Below are 26986 nucleotides of genomic sequence, written 5' to 3'. Positions count from 1 at the left end.
TTGGGAGCTCCTATCACAAGTCAGCACTGAAATAGTGATCACTGCTGACTTTTCTAAAATATTGAAACAATGATCCATTTTTAAAACCTAACAACAACAAAAAGCCTTGTCATTATCGCCGCATTCCTGCACTTTCACAGCTGCAGCGCAGCTGTAGTGCGCTGCTACCGCAGGGACGAGCTAAAATGGCACTTCCCACCAAATGCTGCAGGGGTGACTGGGCTGCTGCCATGTGTGAAGATTCCCCTTTGAGACTGGGGCGGGGTGTGTGGTTCTCACAGCCGAGGCCTTGCCGGCGAACGCTCAAATCAGGTATCTGCAGGTCTTTGGTGGAGTTTGTCACAGGAGCGAGGATGACATGGGCTGTGGTGGGAATCGTAGAAATGTCACTATCCCACACGGCCCCGCAGCCAATAGACGCGGAGGGACCGTCCCACAAAGCTACCTTACCTCTCTAGTTGTTTACTCAAAGATGTAAGGCAGCTTTACCTTTTATCATCGGAGCAATGGAAACACAGGTTTTTCCAGACTATCTTGTGTCAAATTTGAGATTAATGGTACCTCGGATTGGGAGGAAAGGAATCACCACCTGTTGAATCTGACGTTTGTTTTCAACCCCTAATTAAAACACCTGAAAATGTATTTTTGCATATTTGAGTTAACCTCGAATAAGCAAAAATAAATTGTGAAAACATTAACCTAGCCCTTTGGGTAATACCATAGCGTAAGGATAGCTTGACAGTAGCGAAAAGGAGATCGCCACCTACTGTTGCACGCTAACACGGCGTTAATGATCGTCCGCTGGGGTGCGCCATCCTTAAAAGAAGCCCTTTTCGGTCTTGTTTGGCTGACAAACCCCACATCAACACTACTCAACAGTACTCTGCATAACAGACAAAAATGTCTTCTGTCCTTACTTGGGACACTCCCCGTGAGCCACCACAACTTGATTAGCTGGTTTTGTCGGTTGTCTGTTTGTGGCACCAATCTCAGCTAAACAACATCACATTCACAATCAGTTAAGTAGCTACTGTAATGCTCACTGAGCTGTAGCACTGACACCGTGTAGTAATACTGTAGCATCTCTACTTGGCAAAAACCGTTAAGCCGCTTTGCGCTAGCTGACCAGCAGGGGTCAGTCATGAATCTTGGGGACTACTTTAACAAATATAGATCTACACAAACTAAAAATACACATTTATAACGTAGAGTTGTGCAATATTTCATTTGTTAGTCATTATCCTAATTTTGGCCTTCACAATATGGCTATCACTGCAGGTTGAAGTATACACATTAGCCCTCTAACAAATCACAGATGTTCCAGGGCAATCAGTAGGTGTTCTGATGAATCACAGTATTTGCACAATCCAATTTATGTAAAAAGTTTTGTTCACAAAAATGTATATCTTTAACCACATCACATCAAGTTTAATTTGTTTTAGTACATTGTGAGGCATATTGTAATCATAATAAATAGCAGTACAATCACAATCTATTTCCTCACATACAGTATTGTATAATCCTTAATATTCTGATACATTTATCATAAAGTATAATTTTATCCATACAGTGCATTTGAAAAAATAACATACAAAATGTCATATCACATAATGGGTTTCTCATTACTGTTACACCTATAAAAGAATAAAGCATTTCCCTCTTTTTTTCCCCCAGTTGACTACGATTGGTTATTAGGGCAAAACTCTACTAATTTTTATGGTGTTTATAAATTTATATAATTTACAGTTTAAACAAAACAAACCTAAAACAAATTCATACTCATCTCTATATGTCAGTAATCCAAATGTTTTTTTTAAACGTATGTTAAATTACTTTGAAAACGAATTTTAATTTACTGCTTTGATAGTTTAATATACCTGTTTGTCAAAATGTGGAAAGTGTAATTTTGATTAGCCTAAAGTGTAATTTTGATTAGCCTATTTTTCTTCATCATAAGACATATCGGTAATGAGAAAGATACTGGTGCATGTCTTTAAAACATTAAAAAGTTATTTTTTAATATATTTTTACATTCTTGTGAAATTGTATCACAAGTAAAAATGCAGTGTGTACTTTACATATTGCAATAAAAAAATTACTTATTGTAACTGTTTAGATTTTAGTCTCACTTGGACATAGTTCATGAGATTTACCCAGTAATCCTAAAGGGCAATGTGTTGTTTTAGGGCAAAATGTAAAGACTTGAGTCACCACTGTGGCAAAAGTTCAGGAGGTAAGATAAACACTGTAGTCAGTACTGAACACAGTGTGGGAGTGCACACTTCTCACTAAAAGCAGGACTGAAGCTGTAGTCAGTACTGAACACAGTTTGGGCGTGCACACTTCTCACTAAGAGCAGGACTGAAGCTGTAATCAGTACTGAACACAGTGTGGAAGAGCACACTTCTCTCTAAGAGCAGGACTGAAGCTGTAGTCAGTACTGAACACAGTGTGGAAGAGCACACTTCTCACTAAGAGCAGGACTAAAGCTGTAGTCAGTACTGAACACAGTGTGGAAGAGCACACTTCTCACTAAGAGCAGGACTGAAGCTGTAGTCAGTACTGAACACAGTGTGGAAGAGCACACTTCTCACTAAGAGCAGGACTGAAGCTGTAGTCAGTGCTGAACACAGTTTGGGCGTGCACGCTTCTCACTAAGAGCAGGACTGAAGCTGTAGTCAGTGCTGAACACAGTGTGGAAGAGCACACTTCTCACTAAGAGCAGGACTGAAGCTGTAGTCAGTGCTGAACACAGTGTGGAAGAGCACACTTCTCAATAAGAGCAGGCCAGTTTGAACCTCAAGGCTCTTTTCCCTCTGCCAGGTGCAGTTTGGTAATTGAAGACTTTCATATAGATCACAGAAGAGCCTAGAGCTGTGATCAGACAGATAAAGACTTCCCACTTCTCTCCGGGAGGAATGATCCTTCCTTAAGGAGAGCATGGGAGGTGCTGACTGGGAAAATGAACTGCGATAACGAATGTGCCATTTTAACTAGGAACAGATGCCAAGGTCCTCGTAGGCATTTAAATTTACCTTCTTGCACAGAAATGGGCTCGGAGAAGAATTTGATACGGAGGCTGTATGAGTGGTTGCAAGGGTCTGGTAACTTGAGGGCAGTGTGTTCCATTTCCGACAGAGAGCTACAGAGAGCTTGTGTTGTACCCCTTAAGCTAGACACTTAACCCTGCTTTTGATGTCCTGTAAATGCTTTAAACTGCTTCCAAATCATCAACCACAAGATTAGAATTTTTACCATACACACACACAAAAAAACCCCAAACCTTTGAGTACTCCCATTATATAGTCTTCTTTTTGTTTTTTGCTTAATGATTTCTCCAATTTTCACTGTCTGTATCTCCAATCTCCTAACTAATAGGAGAAAGTTAAAGCTCTTAGCTAGTTTCCAAAAGGCAAAAGGCAAGTATATCAGTGTTCACTGATGACATCAAATCTTAAATTTAACCAATTAGCAACAGATTTGATGGTTGATGTGTCTTATCGCAAAACCCAACAAGTTCTATATTGTATTTATGTTATTAAAAACAACAGCAAAAAGCAACAAACCCCCGTGTTTTGTGTTTCTACGGTTCAGCTCACAGCACTATTGTGAATTCTGCGTCTTACCGTCCACGTGGCGGACTTGGCTGTGCTCGACTGCTGGAAGGACACGTCGAAGGTGTGTGGTCCAGCGTAGTCTGTGTTCGAAGGGATAGCAGGTGACGGCGACAGAGTCTCGAAGGTGGAGCTGGGCTGGGCATAAGGTGATGGGGTGGTCACGTTGTTCTGAGCGTGCTCGTTGTTATAGGGGCTGGTCGAGGTGGATCCACCATTTTGATCCATGCCGTTGAGAAGCCCCAGGTTTGTGTACTGTGACTGGAAACAAGAGAAAGCAAAAGTCTGTTTATGCCTTTAAAGAAGCTAAAAAAAGCCTTTTAAGCTAAAAAAAAAACAACAACAAAAAAACCCCCAATGTGTTATGAGCATAAAAGAACAAAGAATATGTATAAAACTAAATATAATGAGCTGTATATAATGCTGTGTTCACTTTGTTAAGATGAGCTTTGATGTTTGTACATCAGACAGTGATGTCACGGTGGGCTTACTGAAGCACTAGCTGGTGGCTAACTTGTGGTGGCTCACTAAATGAGTCTTTGTTTATGTGTAATTCAGAGAGAAACATAACCCAAGAGGTCATTCTATTTAACACGTCTGTTCTTGCCACCGTGAAAAAAAACCCTGAAACCAGGACTCTTTCTGCTGCTCACATCAAACAATGGTTATACAAATATAATTTTTGAAAGTAAAGGTGCTGTAAATTCCTGTGTAAAGAGTGTCAAAAATGAGTAAACGAGTGTGGAAAAATCAATCCAGAATGTGTAAGGATCTGCCCAGCGCATGCTGAAGCAGAGACTGAAGCACTATTGGAGTCCATGTCCAGTGAGGAGAAAAGCAAAAGAAGTCCATTGGGTTGAACCTCACTCTCTACGGTCCTGTGCATCCTGAGTCCAGAGTGCAGGAGTGGACGTGCCACGCAGCTCACCCTCAGCCCTGCCCCTGCTCCAGCAGCTACCCAGAGTGCCCAGGAGCCTTCTGGGAGAAGCACATCTGTTTAGAAAAGCACCAGCAGGCCTGAGGAGAACACTAGCCACATAACCCTGAGCTACAGCGACGGGAGAGCTTTTCCGTTGGCACTCCAGACAGGCTGTGAATGGGGCCTAACTAGACCGAGAGCTCCAGTGATGCTGAAGTGGAAAGGTTCGAGTCCAGATCATGTGGTGGGTGGATGCGATGTGCTTCCTTCTGCTCCCGTGGCATCCTCCGAGCAGAGGTGCACAGAGGAATTAAACCGGCCGACATCTGAGACGAGGGAAAATGTTCTGGAACTCGGCCAACCTTCTCCTGCCTCAGTCCTCTGGCTGCCCTGTCAATTCCTTTCCCTTTATACACACAACATTCCTGGCTGAAGGAGCACGGCTGGGTGGCTATTCAAACTACCATTAATCTCCACTAGAGCTCCAGTTTATTTCAGACATGGAAGGAGTCAGCTGTTCCAGTTCTCTCTGTGCCTCTTTCTTACTCTCATACTCACTCTCTCTCTCTCTCTCTCTCTCTCTCTCTCTCTCTCTCTCTCTCTCTCTCTCTCTCTCTCTCTCTCTCTGTCTCTCTCTCTGTCTCCCACACACACCCACACACACACAGAGTCTTGTTTACTATTCTTGCAGGGAACTTACATGGACTTAATGACTCCTGTAGCTAATTAACCTTAACTTCAGTAACCAAAAGTAAATTGTTTGGTTGTTTTAGTTTTTTTTTTTAATGAAATGCACCAATTTCTGTAAATTAATTACTTAATAAATAAACAGCATGTGCACCCGTAGGGAATACAAGACAGTCCACACAAGGACAGAGGGTCCAAACTGTCAGATGTTCCTATCATTGTGGAGACATCGGATCCCCATGGAGATATATAAACACACACATACACACATTTTTTTTTACCGCACCAAGTGGCTACAAGAAATAACACAATAAAAAAAACCTGCACAGCATTTCTTTGTCTGCAGATGCACTCTGCGCACATGCACACATCAGTAGAGCTGAAAGAGAGCTGGTGGTAGCTTTCCGCCACATCCACTGGGAGAGCAGGAAGAAGGAGAGAAGAGTGATACATTTCACCTGTGCAGACAGCGGTCATTGTGTGTGTATGCACGAGCCTTTTCAGTCTCACAGGACCAGTGCGACCCGCGTTTTTAAAGAGCCAGACTGGGTGTACAATACAGCAGGTCAGCAGGTGTACTTAAAAGACACACACACACACACACACACACACACACACACACACACACACACACACACACACACACACACACACACACATTCTCAAAGGGGAGTGACCCCCTCTGGCACCCACAGGGCTACAGCTCTCAGACACACGAGCCTCTACAATGGAGCAATTAGAAGATAATGGAGTCCTCTAGGGACAGAGGGGCCTACATGGCCACACTGTGTGTGTCTGATCCTCCCATGGAGGTTCGCGGAACGCTCCGCCTGCTCAGACACTGATCTAATCACACACAGAAGTTTCAAATGCTGTCTCTTCTTCTTGCACAGAAAGATAATCAAAAGGTTATGACACATGGTGTAAAATTTAGCATAGGCGTTTTTTGCCCTTGGCGATTTTGATCAAGTTAAAGCGCGTGCGAGCCCACACGCCCACACACACACACACACACACACACACACACACACTCACTCACTCACTCACTCTCTCTCTCTCTCTCTCTCTCTCTCTTACACACACATATAGCTGCCAGGAAAGGGACTCTTCACATGAGAAAGCAAACCCCTTCCCTAAGCTGTGTTTAAGAGTATGAACTTGTGTATGGGATATACAGTGTCACGGCCCATCACATTAAAATTAGAATAATGAATAAACATTAGCACTGGAGGAGCTAGCCTAGAGTCTGCTGTGGGGCGGCTATTTCCTGTACACCTTGAGTCACTACAGATGATCTCAAAGGCTCTGGGCTTGTGGTGTAAGACCCAGCCATGAAAAACTACCATCAGTCATATTCCAACAAAACTCTGATTAAGGACTCAGTCAGAGCTTATATGAAAGCAATTATGAGCAACAAAGAAACAACGAACACACATGAGGGAACAGAAAAACATGCAGGTTGCCTGCTATGCAGTCAAGCATGCGGTTGAAATTTCTAATCACAGCGTATACTTGGAAGTAGAACTAGAGGGACAGTTACTACAGACAACTAATGGCACTCAGTACAACAACCATCAGCTGGGCAAAAAATACTACAAATAATCAGAAGAGGTTCTATACTACAGAGTGGGCAAAAAAAAAAAATTTAAATCCATGAAAAATGAACGCACGCAGCAGGTTGAGAGTACATAAGGCACCCGCTTATGGCCAGGGAAGGGGAACCAGAGATTATGTTCTCCTCCACCTTCCCTTTAATCAGATGATATCCTCCATAACACAACAGCCATCTAACAACTACTTTAGCTGCTCTTAAAAATACTTCCCTGTTTATAGCCCCATCCCCCGAGTGTGGGCCCCCTGGGACGTTGGGACGCTAAGCAGGTTGGCTGTAAATCAGGCAGAATCTAAGGATGTGGGAGAGTGACCGGGCAGCCTGCTGAAGCCGGTTTGCATGTCCCTGCCCACGGACAGATGCTGGGGAAAGCATGCTTCGAGCGAAAGAGGAAAAAAAGCCCCGACCTTCGGGAGTGATAGCCTGTCAGTGCCATCCTTGGAATGTCAGTAACGCACTAACCCATTGCGAGGGGTTTTGAAATGCAAACAGCAGCATGGCTCAGAAATCACAATCAATTCCACTCAGTTCAGTTCCCTCCTGTGCATTTTGGTTCGTCGCAACTCTTGGAGTTGATTAATTACTGAATTAATTAATTCTGTCAATGAGCTACATTGAGAGGCGTGTCTACAATAGAGGCCTTGTGGCATGAAACCCTCATGTTTCTAAATCCATGAAAAATTACATTTTACTAACTGTATAATAAAAATACTGTGATAAACAATTCTATAAGATACAGCTTTGTGTCCCTTCCGGCAGCTATTAGGTCAATGATAAACAATATGAAAAGTTTAAAGTTGAGGCCGTATACATATTAATACTGAATGTCATGTCTAGACTCAGAACCCATAACTGTATTCTTATTTTCTAACAAACAAAGTCAGACACATGTGCCTGGTTTTTAGAACAGATTTTTTTTTTTTTTTTTTTTTTTTTTTTTTACACAACTAGACTATTTTTTTAAACAACTGTGAAAAAAATGTAAAGACATAACAAGATTATCTAATTTTACATCATACGTTTTGGTCAAGGTTTTTTTTGTTTGTTTGTTTTTGTTTTCATGTTATATAAAGGTATAATTATCCTACATTTAATGTAAGTCCATAAGAACACAAATCTTTTAACTTACTCTGTGGTTTTTAAACACTTTCCTTTATATGTTCATCTTTCTTCTTGGAACTGTCTTTAAACAAATATCATTATTTTATAATATTGATTATACTGGATTGTACTGTTTTTTTTTTTTTAAACCACTGCCCAGAATGACTTACTTTATTTAATCTACATATATGATACCCTAAGCTGTATTTCTATAGTAAGCTGAAATGCCCAAATTTATTCTTCTTGAGCAACCATTTGCACAAATCAACAAGTTTTTACAAGAGACCCAATGGGATTTGTATGTTTTGACAAGCTATCAGTAATCAGTGAACATTTGTTCGCATGTAATGGTACCTTTACAAATGTGTGCATATGTTTAATCCTCAAACTACACTGAGATGACACTGCACGCATTTACTCCCCAGTGACCATGTGCCTGACTGACGCAATTAATGGAAGCAGATTTTTTAAAATGAGAATAGTGCTTCTCTTTGTGGTGTTGTGCAATAGATTTATCGTAAAATACCAAACAATATATAAACGCGCCTTTTTAAAAAGTGCTGTAAAAAACACCTGGTAAAATAATCAGAAATATTTTAACTTGAAGAGATAACAATGGAGAATAACTCATGTATTATAACAAATACATGCAAAGAGAAAGGTTTCCACAAATGATCTTAAAAATTACCATGTGTGGTTTATTAAAGTTGGAAAAAAATGCCATGAAGTGCACATGGGGAAAAAAGCTGGGTGTTGACCATACGCTCTCAGAGTACACTTTGAGTATATTCTTTGAGTACACTTTTGAAAGACATGCTTGCATCACTGTTTCATGTCAAACGCCTTGGCAGACACATAATTGCACTCTTCTATTTAATTCCTTCAATAATGGTTCATTCAAAAACCGAATCAAAATATCTATTCACCTTTGCCTGTTGCCATGATAACTTCACAGTTAAACAGCTAGGCCAAAATTCCAGTAGTCACAACCTACAATAAATCACTTCGACCTTCATAGGTAGGTGCAGCCATGGATAAGTGTGACAGAGCAGGCTTCCGGCCATCCGGGCCTTCTCCATATAGCATGATGCCCTAAAGCTTAGCAGGAGCTAGAGGAGACCAGGGCTGACCTGGGGGGTGTGGGATGGTGGGGGTTGGTGAAGGAGCTGTCCATCGGGGCTTTGCTCCACTGACCCGGGCAGCACGTAACCCAGGCTGGGTAATCAGATCGGCTCTGACACATGGGGAGGGAGTCCATTAAGCACTAAATTGAGGAGGGGTTGGGGGTGAGAAGGGTTGGGGTAGGGTGGGGTTGGGGGGAATTGGGTGGAGTGTCGTCTCTCACTTCATGCCCACTGGGCTGAGCAGGGCAAGTGATTGTATCTGTATCAAAACACTGTTAAAGCAATTAACCGCTCACGCCCGACACTCCAATGCGGAGCCTCGGCGGACGCATTCTTTGAGGAGACTCTGCCAAGCGTTACACAGAGGAGGGGGAACTTAACCAGAAACCCTCCCCCACTGCCCTGACGACAGAGAGACGGATGGTACTCAATCTCCACGCTATAAGCAAACCTGTGCAAACCTAACAAATCCGTGCCTCATTCCTTGCACTAATGGATTCCACCCAAAGCATTCGAAGTACACTTTCTTTCGGTGGGCACTCCTGAAATACAACAGCATTTGCCAGGTTAATTTACGAGATCTCTTTCCGACATATCAAAAAAAAAAAACCACCTCCCACTACTTGGGTAAATGCCTAGAAAACAACCATATCTTCTACGGTTCATCCACCTGTATTCTCCTCTTACAACACCAAACATGGCCGGCTGGTTGTAGTCTCACAACCCCTACCATCATTACAGAGAGTAAAGAGAGAAAAGAGAGAAAGAGAGAGCGAGAACAAGAGAAAGAGAGAGAGAGAGAGAAAGAAGGGATGAGGGAGACAGAGCATTTAAGAGCATTAATCAAAGCTGTGTGAACTGCAGATTGGTTACCTGAGCCCAGCTTTAAAAAAAAAGAGTGTGGGTGGGAGGATTCACCGGGCTCCTAACGGCACCCAGGTCAGACTGTGGGCTAACGGTGTTGTGTTGACAACAGCTTTGCGCCAAAGATTGGTGGCTCTGATGCTGGCAGACTCAACTACCACCTGCCAAAACGGAATGGAGGAGCTTCTGGAGAATAAATACACAGATCCACACTGAGTCTTAACCACTGACAGGGGATTTCAAAAGAGGCCCAAATCTGAAATCTTCGTCTCCTGAAAAATGTCCAGCATGATTCAGACTAAGAAAAACGTCACATCAGTTAAGAAAAATTGGAGATTAGTGCAAGAAGTTGAGTTTCATTTTCTCCAAATACGATCCTTCCGAATCCTTCTGAATGCATTTATTCCGCTGCTTCCGGAAAACTTTTATTTTCATTTTACATTAGGTGTTTTAAATTAGGTTTTATTCAAAGGTAAATATTTACTAGCCATATACGACTTTGAGCAGAAATGTTAATATATGTAAAAAATAAATAAATAAATTCCATGCTAAAATGCATCAGCTTTTAAAATCTTTCTTTATCTTTTAAGATCCTTGATTAAATCAGGAATTATAGAATTGAGTAATTTGAATAAAACAAGTAAAATTAAAGGTGAAATAAATTCAGATAAAATCTGTAGAATGCAGAATCCCCTCCGACATGTTCCGTGATGTCTGCATTACTAGACATCTACAATTGTTTTGGTAAATGCCTTTGTCAGGTTTATCTGGTAATTTAATCTGATCAAACACAGATGCTGCAGACGAATAATGACTAAGATAATGATAATAAGTAAGTAAAGGAGAAGCGTTTGTTCTAAACTACAGCTTTCCTACGTATTTTTGTACTTGATTCCATTAATGCAGTTAGCACTATTTTAGCTGCCTACACTGGCCTTCTTGACAGATTTGGTAAATACGGCACAATTGTTCCATGCAAATAGGCTCAGCAATCTTAAACAAACTCCCAGTATTTGCTGAATGCCTCAACTCAAACACAAGAGTATAGTTATAGTAACACACATAACAAGAGTTAGACAAACACTTTAGTGTCCCCCCACCAGACACAACACAAACAAGGAGGAACAGAGGACCATCTGAGAGAAAAATACCTCAACACACACTAAGATAGTCACAAGACAAAAACAACTGTCCCAAAAAACACCAATGAATTTACTACTGTTAGGTAAATAACAACTAAAACACTAATTTAATACAAAATAAAAAATGGAGTTAGTATTCATATATCCAAGCCATTTATTTAAAATTCAGCACCATATCCAACTACCTGAGCACCCATTTCGCATTTCAGTTTTTTTACGAGGACACTGAAGACGACCATGTACAGAGTGATGCAAAGAAAGAATTACACTTTAGCTAGGCCTTAGTGGGTCCAGTTTTCCCAGGTGCCCCGTGGGATCCTGCCTTCAAGTCTCAGTGGAAGGCTGGTGAACACCTCTGTCTCCATGCATGCAGAAGAATGGCAGGGGCCTTACCTCACTGTACGATGCAGGGTTATTGGTCTCCAGGTACAACATATTGGCGCTGAGGTTGAGCAGTGCAGCTGCTGTTTGCTCCACAGGCTCCAGGATTCTTTGCCCTGCTTCTTTCCCTTTTCCCCTAAAATGACGGTCCGGACTATGGATGTGAACAGGGCGAGTGCAGAATCTCTATAGGAATTCTGTGGGATAGCCCTATATACAAGGCAGATCAGAGGGGAGGGACTGAGTAGCTACCTGTCCAATACCTGAGTCCACACCCTTTTCTTTGGGAAGGTGCTACCTATCTTCTGGCACTTCCCTCAAGGACAACCCTGCAATGCTCTAAAAACACACAAGACAGCGATGTTTAGCTCCTAACAATTCAACTTTTTCGAGTGAACAACTTGCTTCGTGTCATATGCCACACATTCCGAGTAATGATCATGGAGCAAGATGCTATTTCTTTTTTTTTTTTTTTTTTTTTTGTATTGGCTGGAAATAATTAAAAAACAATATCTCTCATTGACGAGCACTCAAAAAAGAACAGAGAAAACAACACCCCCTCCTTAGTGCGTGCATTTAAATGAGTATGAAGTCTGATACTTATAGCGTGAAGTATGATACTCTGATACTTATTGCAAAACATTACTTCAGATACCAAACATGGTTATTCATTTTGTTTTTTTGTTTTTTTTTGTGGATAGTGAGATGTTATAAAAGATGCTTGCTTCTATTAACCCTTATCAAGTCTTTACATTTGTATTCTAGAGCTGTGAAATTCTCAATAATTATTTTAAAGACCTCAAATTCCAAAGGACACACAAAAATAGACGACTAAAGAAATCAAGGAGGCCATAAACCGATACACGACTTTGCAGTGTGAAACAGAGAGACAGCTAGATGAATGTCTTTAGACGGTATCTCTTCAGAATGCCAAGGATCAGTTCACTACAGAGGCTCAGAGCACCTCAAGCATTTAGAGTGCTAATCTGCATAAGAAAGAGGTCACCGTGGCAACCCCCAACTTACCCCTAGCCTCTGTTAGTGTGCTTTGAAAAACAAAAGAGTGGCTGTAGACTGCTTGTATCTACCAGAGATGACTGGTGTAGATCTGTTGTGAACACATAAATGTTGGTTCAGATAGGGGGAACTGGAGCTCTCTTTTGTATCTATAGAAAAAGGACTTTGGTGAATTAATCTATGTGAAAAATGAGAGAAATATAAAGAGAGCGAGTCAGCAATGTCGTTATCTGCTATTGTCTTAAACATTTTAACACATTTTATTTTTGTTTTCAGATATCAGAACCCCCCCCCCCCCCAAAAAACACAGATTTAAATCTTTTCATTTTGATCAGAATGTTTTAGTTAAAGTTGTACTTATGAATGATCTGACATGAGCATGAACAAATGTTTCTAGTGTAATGTTAGTTTCTGTTAGGTTCTGTAATTATTTTAATAAAAAATGTAACTGCAAGTCACATTCATAAATATCCTTAATTCAATGTCATTCATGAATTAAGTCTCAATATTAATGCTAATTCTGACTGAATACTGCCACATCCCCTTTGAATACTGCTACATTTTGAAAACTACTATTATTACCACAAAAAATGATAAATATTATAGAATAAAAATATATATTATATTAATATAACTTTTTTGTTGTTGTTGTTGAAGATTAGAACTCTACCTCTACATCCTCAAAATGCATCTCAGTGAACCAGAGTCACAGTAAACAATTTTTAATAGAAAAAAAAGACATGTGGCTGTCACACTTAACTTCTGGCTAATATACAGTATCTCTGGAAGTGACGTCAGTCTACTTCAGGGTGTTCAAACTTAAATCTTATAGCGCCATAGTACTGAAAAATGTTTGAGAATTGTACTGAAAAACATACTGGAGAAGAAAAATTTTAAACCGTGCAGTGAATCTCCAGAATTTTTAGGAGATAATCATACCAACTTTATGCATAACACACAGCACACTGACTTGCCTGGGAGATTACAATGCATTAAGATTTTATTCAAATTTTACAAATAGCTAATTAAGTTCCTACAGCATATTTAGTATATCACATGAATTGCCAGCCAATGAATTGCACACCCACTTTGCCCCCATTAGGCACATGTTGTGAGTCTGTACTGCCCTGTGAGTCGTTTTTTGAGTACGGTGAATCAGAGTTTAAGTACGATGAATCTGAGTGTAGCTTTTGGGTGGGGATTCTATTAATCCAGGCCAAAAAGGAGAAAACTACAACCTTCAGGCCATGAGGCACCCTTAGAGAGCTGTCACGACAGCCAAACCCCTCCAGGACCTGTAACTACTACCGTCTCCAATCAGGAGCGCACACCCTGTTTTGCTACAGGGGGGAATTAGCCTTAGGTCACCTGGACCAACCAGACAATGCTTCTCCAGCATCCATTCCAGGGATGGTGGCAGCAGTTCTTCACAATGCTCTTGAGGAGAGCAATCAGTTTAGCTAAACAAACTTCTAATTAGGCTAAAACAACACTGGTGGTGCTACTGAATAGGGCGCTCGCTGCTGTGCCTTTTAACTCCCAGTGGGTTGTTGCTACTGTAAAACAGACTAAGATTGTGTGATAACGAAGAACAAAGTGAAAAGTAATTAGATTACAATAAGATTTAGGGCCCCATAAGAAACCGCTGAAACCGCAGTCACCCCAATCTAGAGTTCCCCAACACATATGGTGTGTGGAAACAAACACGCAGGTACATTTGAGTGCATGTGATCTTACTGTTTTTGTTGCATGAAATGTCTGCAGTTTGCAGAGATGACAGAAGGAAATTCTCTCCAGAAATCTGTGCCAATTAAAAAGGATCTGTTGTGCAAAATATCAGAAATGCCAACTCTCGCAGACAGCACTCCTAATAGTAAGCAGTTTGCAGAGTATATTTTACTAATGTCTCTTTGCAAGGCAGAATGTCCAAAAACCCCCAAATAACTCAGCTATGCTTCCTGTACGCTGTACATTGCAGTATACGAGGACAGCTAGCCATATATGCCTTCTCTGCTGTGGTGAGAATCTAAGACCATTCAGGAGCTTAACTGGAAAATGTATAATGGCCTGCGAAGGTAACCGGTTACTGTGACCGCATTAGTGTTCCTACCATTCCTGATGGCAGCCCCGCAGAAATAGAGGGTCAGCTCCAGAAATGTGTCTCAGCCCACCGATCGCAACCAAAGCACATGCCAGCTAAAGGGGAAGAACATTTTTCAGACGTCTCTAGACACTCAATTAAGAGGAATGCGCCCTGATGAAGAAGAGCAAGCGATGTCAGATGCAAGCATGAAGAAAAAAAAAGTTCTAAAAAAGTTCCTTAGTAAATTACAAAAAAGTTAAAGTACTTAGTCACTCACCTGCTTAGTTAACCATAGCCCATCTGGTAAAACAGGAATAAAATAAATACTAACTGAATAATAGTGTAATTAATGTGGCCCTTTTAAAAGGATGGACTAAATAGTGAAGAAAGAGCATAGTCTAATATTACACTGATGGCTGACAGCAGAACCAAATGCTCGTAGAACGGTACATTTTTTAAACAGACTATACCTAATATTATTCGTGTGTATAATGGTAGTGTGAATGACGACTAATTACAAACATATTTCAATCCTACATTGATCTCAACTTTAGTGCGTACATTGTGCCATTTATGCAGCCACAACAGTAGACTTCATGTCTCCAGGTAGTTTGTGTACTCACAAACTACCTGATATATATTTTAGAATATATTTTGATATATTCTACATATGGCAGTTATATTTTCCATTTGATCTGTAAGATTACACATAAACATTCCAATGTAAACCATATGCCAAAGCAAAAAGTAGATGAAATTTTTTTTTTTCAAGGCTAAAATGATAGAATATCTATTTAAGGATATATACTAAATTATAAAGATAGACATCCAGCATTCATCATTTCTATAGACCTTTTAAAACCTGTGCTACACAATGATTTATAGAACAAATCAAAGAGAAATAACACAAAAAGGATATTCTTCTGGTTTCTATAAGGGAGTTATCATTACCTTGTCTGGCCTATTTTTGAATCTTCCCAGGGTTCTCTGTCTGACAGGTCACTCAATACAGTGATCACGATATGTGTGGAAAAATAACTTCCTAGTATCATTATGAATACTAGGTGGCTAGCTCACAGCAGACCAGAGAGAGCAGCTTAATAGTGATCATACTTGAACTTGTTAAGTGCTCCAACACCTATTTTTGCACAGAGGATATATTAGGTAGAGAATACCCCCCCCCCCCACCACCACCACACACACACACACACACACACACACACACACACCCTCCATACAGAACATTAGTGGTTGAATTAGGCATCGGTTATGAGGCAATAACCACGAGCTTTGCTTCACAGAGAGAGTGGGGAAAACATCAGTGTTTTCTTGTGTGTCAGACAAAAGATGTTGCTCTAAACTGAATTTGACTCTTTGAGGGTTGTTTGGGTTAAAGGCTGCTGGAATAGGACAGGTATCGTGTGTCAGGTGCTTGGAGTTTGAGAGGACACCTGTACAAGGAACTGACAGCCTCCATCACCCCCTACTGGGGGGGGGGCAGGAAGAGAAGCAATCCCGGGGGGGTCAGGGTGGGGGGGTGGGGGGGCGTGGGGTGATGGGGGGCAGGGGTGGTTTCGGGAGGGGGCAATCACTGCACTTCAGCCCAGCTTTGCCTCCTGCCTGCTGCCTGCCACCATATACCTTAAAGGCTGCTGAAGAGGGCTGGATTAATTTACTGTGCCAACAAAAAAGTGCATCTGAAATAGATTAATTTGTTCTAAATGAGAAATTTAAAGTGAGGGTAAGAGAAAGAGAGAGAGAGAGAGAAATAGACAGACAGATAGAGAGCTGAGAGAGAGAGAATAACATGACTCATTTTATTATTGCCTGCTTAGCCTATAATTGATGAGGTGACTTTACACTCTTCTTTCTCCTGTGAAATAGGGTTTGGCTCTTTGATGAGGGTAATGGAATGCCTCAGGGCCAATCAAAGATAAAGAGAGGCCCCAAGAGGCAGGCAGGCCTGAGGCCCCACACATCTACGCATCCAGCCAGCTTGCCTTGCAAGACATCATCTTAGCAATCAATTTCAGCAGGGTAACGAATCCCAAATGATTTAACAGCTGTCGATACATAATCTTTCTTGATTTACTGAAAGGCATTTTGGATGTGGTGCGGGGGCGTTTGGCCTTGTCTATCGTTGAAGTGTAAGCAGCAGTGTTAAAGTTCAGGATAATAATCTGTTAGTAAAGTCAAGGGAACGAGCCACCTGTGGCACCTAAAAGAAATAGGCAGTGTAAAGCCAACACCTGCACACTTACTGTGGAATTGCTTTACTGTGTAATTGGCTTCAGAACCTCTCCATCCTGTTGGGGCCATACTCACAGAGAGCACTGCCAGTTCATGAATAGCTTTAGGGAGGGCTGTATTCCAGCCAGCAATTAAACAAAAAAAATTAATACAACAAACCACTGTCAAAAACCATACCAATGACCTTCCAGCACATGTACTAGCATAATCCAATATACAGTAGACTGTGACTATAAGGAAACTATATACTCAATAATCATAAGGTAACTAACACATTTGAGAAGGTTTCTCACAAAACATAATCAGATAGATAAGCTACATGAGCTAAAACACTTTCCCGCCAGTTTAAGCAAACCCACAAACACATCGTTCCTACCAAACCAGATATGCAATACCCAGGTGTCATTTCAGGCCCAACCTAAAGGAGGAACAACAAGAAAGTAAATAATTGTAGCTATTGCTCTTAGAGGCCCTCCTATACCTTTCTTTCTTGGAACACAAGATGTAAGGTTCTAAACACTGTTTACACTGTCTTCGGTTTTGGCATCTGTTCATTGTTGTACTGTTATGGTACATGTAACTTCATGTAACTTGCTTTTTTATCTGGCACTTATTGCCTGTTTTACTTACTGTTGTCTGGTCGCTGTCCTGCCTGATACTCTGTGTAATATTGTGTAACGTTAAGTGTTTACCCAACCATCTACTATCTACCATGCCGCAAACACAGTGAACAATCTTTTCATTATACCACATGCGCATTGTGTAAGTATAAGAAATTTCTTCATTGCAAAGGGAGACCGTACACCGTACACGGAGACCGTACACGCTGAACAGCAGTCAGGGACTCCTGGAAAAGATTCAGTTCTCTACCACTGTCTGATGCTGCTCCAGGCAAACTGGTGGAGCAGAGTCGATACTGATTGAGCAGTTGAAGTTGGAGCACTGGAGAGTGCACAAGAAAGCAGTTGGGATATAGCCCCAGGTGAATACTTGGCTGATCTGAGAACAGCTTCCTATACCAAATAGCAAAGCCTAAACCTCTAAAAGCCTACAGCTAAAAAAGGTCTGTGAACATTATAAGGTGCGTCTATGCTTCTCTTAGACAGACCGCCTAAGAAAAGATCACTTTCTGTGCAGAACATGGCTAAAACAGACAGTAATTGTGGAAGGGGTGGCAGAAGGTAAGGAACACACCTTCTTAATGCTCTATAATCACCTTGTGCTGAGTCAGGCACAGACTGAAAAGAGCAAAGAAAGAGAAGAGACACACTGGAGACTAAACAGCTCACTCAAAGCCAGCAAAAAGCAATCAGAGGTTCCAAGCTGAGCTGAAATCCTTTTGGCCCAGCTCAGCCAGACACACACCCAAAATGTGCATTTCAGTTTGGGAGATACATTCTCTCTTACAGGTCTGTCAGCACCTGATTTAGGGATTGCCCTTTCAGTGACTATAATTTAAAGAACATGAGCTTGGGCACCTATGTCTTTAACAAATGTTAAAAACACATTAAAACAGATACAAGGAAAAGGGAAAATTGCTGAAAAAAAGTACACTTCCTTATGAAAGAGACGAGATACATAGAGCCATCTAAACATCTTTCACAACTTAAGGAATGCTGAGGAAAGGGGGTGGGGGTGGCAGGGAAACATACAATGGAGTGAGCTGAGCTTTTCCTGTACTCCAGTCTGCAACCCGGAAATGTCCGTGTTTCGTTAGCCAGTCAAATCTCCAGCTTCCTCCAGGCCACAAGCCTGGCACACCCAGCTGACAGAAAGCACAGGCCTGTGACAGACACTCTCTGCAGCTGAGCTGCGCTGTTCTCCCCGGTTGCCATTTCCGTTCACATTCTTTAGGGTTACCTGAGTCTACACTACTGTCTCTTGCTGTCTGTGTGTGTGTGTGTGTGTGTGTGTGTGTGAGGTTTTTTTCTTTCTTCCTCCCCCCGTCAGTTTTCCGTCATCACGACAGTGGACTCAGGCTTGGGACCTACCCTGTGACAGGTGCTGCTTGGAATTGTTGCCCTGTGGCTAGTCAAAAGCACGCACCCTCCAAAGGAAAGAAAATGGAATTTCAGATTTAATCCAAAAACCCCTCCACAAGGCAAATACCGTTCCCTCAGGGTGCTAAAACAGTGCACATCATCTGATGACTCATCACGCCGGCACACCTATGGAAGGAGGTGCCAAGACAGCTGGACTTTTTTTTTTTGTTTAGTTTAGTTTTTTTTGGTGGGGGATGGGGGGATTGATCTGGTGAAGGGGGTCTTAGAGGGACAGGTGGCAACGCTCACCAGAGTCTTTTAAAGAACTCTCCTCTGGATTTTGTGAGTCTCCTTCACTAATGGCACTTTGCCTGGCGCGGGCTGCCGTGTTAGCGTGACTCTCTCTCTCCCCAAAGTGCCACACCTTACACGGAGGTGGGGGGGTGCAGGGTGCATGGCAAGGCGGGAGGACGGAGGTGGTTCTGTAAGTGTAGGAGGGGGCATTAATCACCAGTTTAAGAGAAAGGAGAGAACCCCCCCCCAGAAGAGCAGCCCGCCCAACACCCCCGGGGGTAGAGAATCACTGTGCTGCTCCGAGTGTCATACCTCCACCCCCTCTCCTATTTACTATCGGGCAGCAGCATTCCTGTGTTGGGAGGGGAGACTTCACCTCACCCCCTGTGTCTGGCTGCTCACGGCTTGAGTAGACTCTTATGCCACTCTGCCTACAGCTCACACACTTAAAAGTCAGACTTTCCATTTACTCTGCTGTTGTATACTTATAAAATGTAACTCTTATGTGCCTGTGGAATTCTCCTGAGGGAGAGTGTCTCACACCTGGTATTTATGGAAAAGAACAGCTGAAAGGGGTTACAAATGTTTTGCAGAGAAAAACATACCAAAAGCACTCGGAGGAGAAATCTTATCCATAATTGACAAACAACTGGTTGGGTAACACAAAATAACTGCGCATAACATAAAAATGGATGACTTACATCAAAGGAGAAAATGTCTGATTGACAGTATTGTAGCAGGTCTTCTCCATTTTCATAGTGCATTGATCCAGACTTGCCACCCAGATTGGACCGAGCTGCTCAGTTTTACAGATGTGAGGTTGCTCGGCTCTACAATATGCAGGCTAGTCTTTTATCTCAGCAAATTATCTGGAGCATCTCAACACAAATGTGACAAAAACATGGTGGGGGAAAAACATAAATAGGCTACACCGTCAGGACCTGGATCATGCTAGTTACAGCCAGCAACCGTTATTGGTCCACATGCAAACATTTCAAATCATCTTTGAATGAACCCAATCAGAAAAGTGGTTGCTAGGCAGCGGAGGCTTTCCTGACAAGGGGAACCCCACAACAAACGCCCCCAGATGTGCACATGGGTGATAACGGCTTTTACTGGAGTTTACCACTGAATTCCCCAGAAACCCAATTATGCACCTCGCTGGTCACACAAAACAAAACAGTTTCGCATGCTGCCTTCAAAGACAGATGATGGCAGGTCTCTGTTCAGTAACGTTTTCTATTCCATTAGCTGCAATCAACTTTAAAAACAGGGTAGGCTGTAAATTAATTTATGTTTTAAAATAATAGCAATACATTCCGAAAAGCAGACAGTAAATGTTTATACACACACACCTATACAAAAATATATATTTATAAAACATATCCTATACATCACTCCCATAATAGATATGAGAGGAACTGTTTTATTTTAGAAAAAGAAAGAAAAAGTGTTCTTGGCCTACATCTGCTTTACAAGTTCATGGGAATTTCTGGCTAAATTCTATATTAGAAAGTGAAAGGAACAGCATTCCTCTCCATTTCCTGTCATGGGTGCCTGAGTACCATTGCATTTTGAAACTTAAAAGTTAAAAAATGTACATTTAGGGGGTTAATGTCTGAGGAAAAGGTATACCTATAAATAATAATGTGAATAAAAGTAATAATAATAATAATAATAAATCTTTCCAACATTAAAGCTAAGCTCTTAATACTTTGACATAGGCTATGTTCATAGCAATACTGCAGATTAATCAAAAAGAATTGTAGGTGTGTTCGAAGTTGAGAAATATTTCACGTTACTATGTAGGACATCGTAATACTCACCAGCACTGATTTCTTCACTTGAGGCACTTTTTTTCAAGCCTCGTGAACAACACCCCTGCTGAATTTCCACCTTCAGTACAAATGCACACCTGCCAAATGTTCAAACAAACACCCAACCACTTCCTGTCTTGTGAAATGTTTAAAAATGCAATAGAGGTATGAATCCCGAGGACACGCTGCAAAGCACTGTGGGAACTCGTGATGCAATATGAGCGGGCACAGCCTCCAATGAGATCACAGGGTTTAACGACGCTGCCTTGGCAAGAAGTAAGGCACAGATCCTTCTGCTTCAACGATGCAGATAAACATATCCGCAAAATTTCTCTCATCATGTAAAGGCCAGAGCGGAAGGGTTTCTCTTTTAAAATGGGCTCGCCATGTCTGGACTGTCACTTGCTGCTCCAGAGTCTGGACTGGCGTGGCTGAGGCGGCGTGACTGAGTTTTGTTTGCGTGGCTTGCGCTGTTGTGCGACACTCACTGTGAGGTGTTCGTCCGACCCGTGCATGGTGATGCAGTCCATGCTGATCTGAATGGTGTTGGATGCAGAGCTGTCTGACGAGCCTTCGGAGAAGTTGAGTTCGATGGGCTGTACTGAATGGAACGCCGACCTGAGGTGAGGCAGAAGAAACAGCTGGGGAATTTTTGAGTGCACGGTACAAGTTTCATTCCTTTCACTGTGTCTCATTCCCCCCCACAATGACTGCCGTGCCCACCAATATGCGCCCCCCCCGCCCCCCCCACACGGCCGGGAGCAAACGGTTGTGCACGTGTTTTTTTGCGGCTGCGGAGGTACGCACTGGTCCAGCATCTCCAGCAGCTGGTTGAAGACATCCTGGCTGAGGATGTCTGTTCCCTGGGAGCTTGGGCTCTGGGACATGGAGGCCAGGAAGGATCCTTCAGCCCACGACAGACAAGCGGCTGGGTCCCTCAGTCTACTGAAAGAAAATTCACACACAAAACACAGCATGTGAAGAACCATGGTACAGGACAAAACAACTCTGGCTCATCTCTGTGTGGTTGAGAAGGCTTTGGAAAATACATGCAGAACCATAACAGAAATTCAGTGTCAAGGCCAGCATCAGTTCAGAGAACGCAAAGCATCTTTTAATCTCGAGTGACAAGGCTCACGGAGCCATGGCTTGTGTAGCCAGAACTGGAGCAGCCAGTGTAACGTCAATTCCAGGCTGGTGATTTATAACAAAGATGAAAGAAAAAAAACATACGGGGGGGTGGTGGAGTATAAGTGTAGGGCAACACTGCTGCTGAGCTTTACTGCTGTGTTTTAATGGCTTGTGGGAGGCACGACGTGTTCTATCAAAATGAAGACTACGATCTGATAAGAGCCAACCGGTCACAGCAGTCAACAACCACTGGGCTGGTGCAAACTCACGAGATGGTCTAGAAACTGTCTGAGGCGCAGTAATGGTGCTGATTTAAGGCACAGCGCTTTCTTCAAGCAGATATTCACCCAACTTCTAATGAGATAAGCCTAGATATCTTACTTACTAGAAGGCCTTTAATAACCAAGCCATCATAATTCTAAAGTATCAGCATCATCATCATCATTTACCTACATGAGGCAAAATTAGCTAACCATTCTCCCATAGCATTCTGATAGAGCTCCATAAACCCTTCATCACCAAACAAAGTTAAGGTGAGATCTTTAAAGACAAAAGAGAGAGTGAGTGTCAGTGCAGACATCCTGACCCCTGCGCTCTTGAAACGTTACACCAAGCGGCAGGCCAGCGACGGGCCAGCGTCTCGGCGTTCCTGCCGAGGAGCTGCGCGTGCTGGGGGCCCGGGAGGTGCGGAATTCCCCCCCGCCGTCTGGATGACAGCAGCAATTCAGGCACTGCTCTGATCTGCAGCACACCACCCCTGTGTCTGCAGCTGAACTGGGCTTGGCAGGGGGCAGAAGATTTGCGTAGGTGTGCGTGTGTGTGTGAAAGAGAGAGAGCGAGAGCGAGAGTCTGTGGCTGAGAATTGCAATGTCAAGTCATAATCTGAGGCTGGCACTTGGGTGTAGGGCTGGAATTTCCCTGCATCCTGTGTGGGAGTGATATTAATACGCTGAGCGACACACACATACCTAATGAATAACTTTGAAGCAGCATGTCAGCTTACCGCAGTCTAGGGATGAAACTCAACTACAGAGGGTTTAAGTCCAGAAATCCTGCAGTCCATTCCCTCCCACAAAGCTCCCGAAACAGATCAGAAATGCCATGCCCTCTTTTCAGCCGAAATAAGTGGAACTGATGACCACTAAACATTTTTGTATAATGTGGCTTTTCACTTAATTTAATGCCTCAGACTCATTTTCAGATAACGCAGATTTATAAAATAAGAAAGGGGGTGGGGGGTAGCTTCGTCTCAGCCCTGGGCCAAGTAAGTGTTCTACACTAGAGCATTGCCTCCTGTCAACTTTACTGCTGATCCTACAAGCACTAAAACAGAGATTTGACTGCCATTGCAACTGTCAAGAACAGCAGCATGGATGGCCCATCTGCTCTGCATTATCAAAACAATAATGAACGTACGATGACTCACACAGAGGACAAGGCATGGTTCTTTAGCAAGCTGTTTGCTGTTTCTGTTTTGTTTTCTAAGATAACATATACTGCAACTTCCTGAGCATCCCTTTAAACATACATAGAACATCCACTTCAAACAAGCCAACATCATAGAGGTAACAGCGGGACTACCCAAACCTTTACATATCTGCACGTGCATTGCAGTGGGGCATGTATACATAGCTGTCCTCTAACCCTTTCTGAAGGACAATGAAATTTCATTGGTCAAGAACATTTCATTCATGCAGGTAATTCAGAGTGATTTATTCATGCAAGGATAAAACCTAAAGGACACAAAAAATGGGAAATAAATATTTTTTATAAAGAAAAATAAATAGCTTCTGGCTGTTTGTTTGTTCCTGGATGTCAGACCACACTCAACCCAGCAGTGACACTGATGCGGGTAAAAATCCCAGACAACACTACTGTCCCTGAAAAACCTGTACCCACACCCATACAACTGCCATGTTAGAACGGTCTTCCAGTCAATCAACATCAATCAACAGCAATGGTCCTGTAACCAGAAACTATCCAGTGATGAACAGGGTAGAGTATGACTGATGAATTGTGAATGCCTACATAATGGGCTACAGTCAGTACAATTATACCCTCATAAAAATGGTGGTCAGTGAGCGTAGAAGCAAACTAGGTGCCAGACTGAACTGCCTTAGCTAAGGTTGCAGTGCTTTTCTGGCTCTGGTCAGTCACCTCATTATGGTCTGAACATATTTGAAATCATAATAGGCACATAAATGAATAATAACAAATCATAATATGCATAATATTTACATAAATGAATTAGATAGATAGATAGATAGATAGATAGATAGATAGATAGATAGATAGATAGATAGATAGATAGATAGATAGATAGATAGATAGATAGATAGATAGATAGATAGATAGATAGATAGATAGATAGACGGACGGAAGGACGGACAGACAGACAGGTAGATATTTATTTATTTGTCTCCCCAAGCGCAACCCCTGCGGGTTGACGAAACAACTGTCGCGGCAGAACGCCAAGAATAGAGTTCTATATTACCATGGTGTGAACCTTGCACACACACACACGCACACACACACACACACACACACACACACACACACACACACACACACACACACACACACACACACACACACACACACACACACACACAAACATTTCCAGACAATCCTTCTTATTGTACTTATTGCAGCAAAGAATCTTATAGCGTGTGCACGATCTGAACTTGTCAGGATATAGCAGCAACAAGAAATACATGTTCAATTCCTCCTTTTATGCTGTGCCAAAGAGGTGTGGCTCAAGCTTACAAAACTGAATTACCATTAATGCACACTGATTTTCAACCCATGTTAGTATAATATGCAGTCATGGCCGCATCTGAACGTCAGAACAGAATAAATATTAAAGGATAGTCCTAAAACCTGAATTACACCAGAATCAACACTAATATCTAAATGACGAAGACTGACAGGGCAGCTTTAGCAGCACAGTGAGATCCTCTTTTACTTAGAGTTTCCCAAGAGAAGCCCAACAGGAGTTGAGTGTTAAGTGTGGTCAGTCCCTGTTTAAGGTTGAGCCAAAGCAAAGGTATGGTGCTACTCGGCCAACCATGAGAAATAAAGCACTCCTAACGCTCACTGTTTGGTTAATAAACACTGTTTGGTTTAGTGGAGGCACAAATGCCAAACCCAGCCACATGCGTTTTGTACAGTAGGTTAGCTCGGTTACCTAGTTTTTACAGTAGACACGTTAGCTAGGTAACCACAAGTTTATTGGGATTTGCAACTAGCTCAGTTAGATAGCTAACTAACCTAAACTAGTTAATGGTCAGTTAAAATCCGGTAGCGAAGTTAACTAGTCAGTAGTTTTGGAGTGAATGTTGGTTGGTTATTCATTCATTCATTCATTCATTCATTCATTCATTCATTCATTCATTCATTCATTCATGTATTCGTATATTTACTACGGTGACGTAGCTAGCTAGGTTAACTAGCAAGATTTCTAGCAAAAAAGAAAAAAAGCTAAGTACGCTTCTGTTCAAATCACTGAATTCAGTTAGCCAAGATTTTTCAATGTCTGTCCATGTTACTACATTCCCTAACCTGCGTATGTTCCATGTTCCGCTAAAATAGCTGCTCCGGGGAGCCGTTAGCTAGCGCGCTGTGTGTGTGGCGGATGTATAAATGTTTTATACATGTTTTGGACTTTTAATGCTATCTACCGTCACAACGAAAGCATGGCGAACAAAGTCAAACATTTAAGTGTCAAAACAGCACTGGTGCTACCTGGGTTAGTGGTTGCAGAAACACTAATGTGAAGCTAAGTAAGTACTTATGTAACCTAAAGCTATGTAGCTCAGTAAACTAGTAGATATTTGCATGGGTCTGTTGGCTATCAGATTAAGTTCCTCATTTACTGACTCAGGTTACTACCTGCTAAACGTACATAGAAAATGAACAAATTGTTGTTGTTATTATTATTATTATTATTATTATTATTATTATTATTATTATTATTGTTATTGTTATTGTTATTATTATTATGTGAGGGCAGTCCCTGACCATTTTTAACTAATGCACAGTGAACAGTGAACTAGCAACTTGCTAAACTTAAGGTCACATTCGATACGTTTCTTCATTGTACTGGAATATAGTATGTAGTAAAAATATGTAAATATAAGAAGTGTAGATACTTATTTGGTGCAACTGTTTGTTGGGAAAGCCAATAAATAATTTGGGTATTAAATCGAGATACTAACTTGAGTGATATCATTTAAGTTATTGTAGACAAAGATTTCTGTTTGCCTTTTAAAGTCTGTTTTTAAAAGCAATCTACTCCTAGGTTGTCACTTCATTGGCTCCCAGTAGCTGCATACATCAGATTTAAAACCTTGATGCTTGCCTACAAAGCCAAAAATGGAGCAGACCCTTCATACATGAGGTCAATGGTTAAAGCCCGATCCATACCTCAAGTACTTTGAACCTCAAGTACGGCTCGGCTTGAAATACCTTGCTTCAGGTCTCATGGACGACAAGCAACGAGACTATTTTCTGTCCTGGCTCCAAGATGGTGGAATGAACTCCCACTTGCTGTCTGGACAGCAGAGTCCCTTGCAGTCTTCAAATGCAGACTGAAGACCCATCTGTTTGCAGAATATTTAAAGGACAACTGACTCTGCTCCCATATTCACTGACTAAATTAGTACTTATTGTAGAGTATTGTTTATATTGTTTAACAAACTCTAGCACTTATTGTTATTGAACTTATCATTGTTTAAGATAGATCTTATGTATTTTGTACTTCTAGGTATCAGCATTAATCCTTGTATTTCAACAGTATTCTAGTTCATTGGTATCTTGGACTCTAACCTACTGTACTAGGATATATTCTATGAATAAATGACAAAGCACTTTTGTAAGTCGCTCTGGATAAGAGCGTCTGCTAAATGCCGTAAATGTAAAATGTTGTCACTCTTTTACATTAGTGAACAACCAAATCATAGTGTATAA

General features: G+C 41.8%; 1 protein-coding gene across 9 annotated transcripts in view; it reads right to left on the bottom strand.

Annotated features, from left to right (window-relative positions):
- The window catches only part of tp63 (tumor protein p63), a 46686-nt gene that overhangs the window by 15908 nt on the left and 3792 nt on the right, over positions 1-26986 (bottom strand). For 4 of the 9 annotated variants that reach the window (XM_027007718.3, XM_027007720.3, XM_081717173.1 and 1 more), the window contains exons 2-4: positions 21695-21832; positions 21376-21505; positions 3627-3875 (exon numbers count right to left, since the gene is read on the bottom strand). In XM_027007718.3, the coding sequence (XP_026863519.1) occupies positions 3627-3875; positions 21376-21505; positions 21695-21832 (517 nt within the window). Of the gene's footprint in view, positions 1-3626; positions 3876-11456; positions 11644-20896; positions 21000-21375; positions 21506-21694; positions 21833-26986 lie in introns of those variants that run through there. The other 5 variants (XM_027007719.3, XM_027007721.3, XM_027007722.3 and 2 more) reach the window with 3 other exon arrangements.

The sequence above is a fragment of the Electrophorus electricus genome, chromosome 7 (genome assembly GCF_041902795.1).
Source record: "Electrophorus electricus isolate QZ-2024a chromosome 7, ASM4190279v1, whole genome shotgun sequence".
In the NCBI taxonomy this organism is placed as follows: Eukaryota; Metazoa; Chordata; class Actinopteri; order Gymnotiformes; family Gymnotidae; genus Electrophorus; species Electrophorus electricus.
The sequence above is the reverse complement of the archived record's forward strand: the minus strand, read 5'-3'. Positions and strand labels throughout refer to the sequence as shown.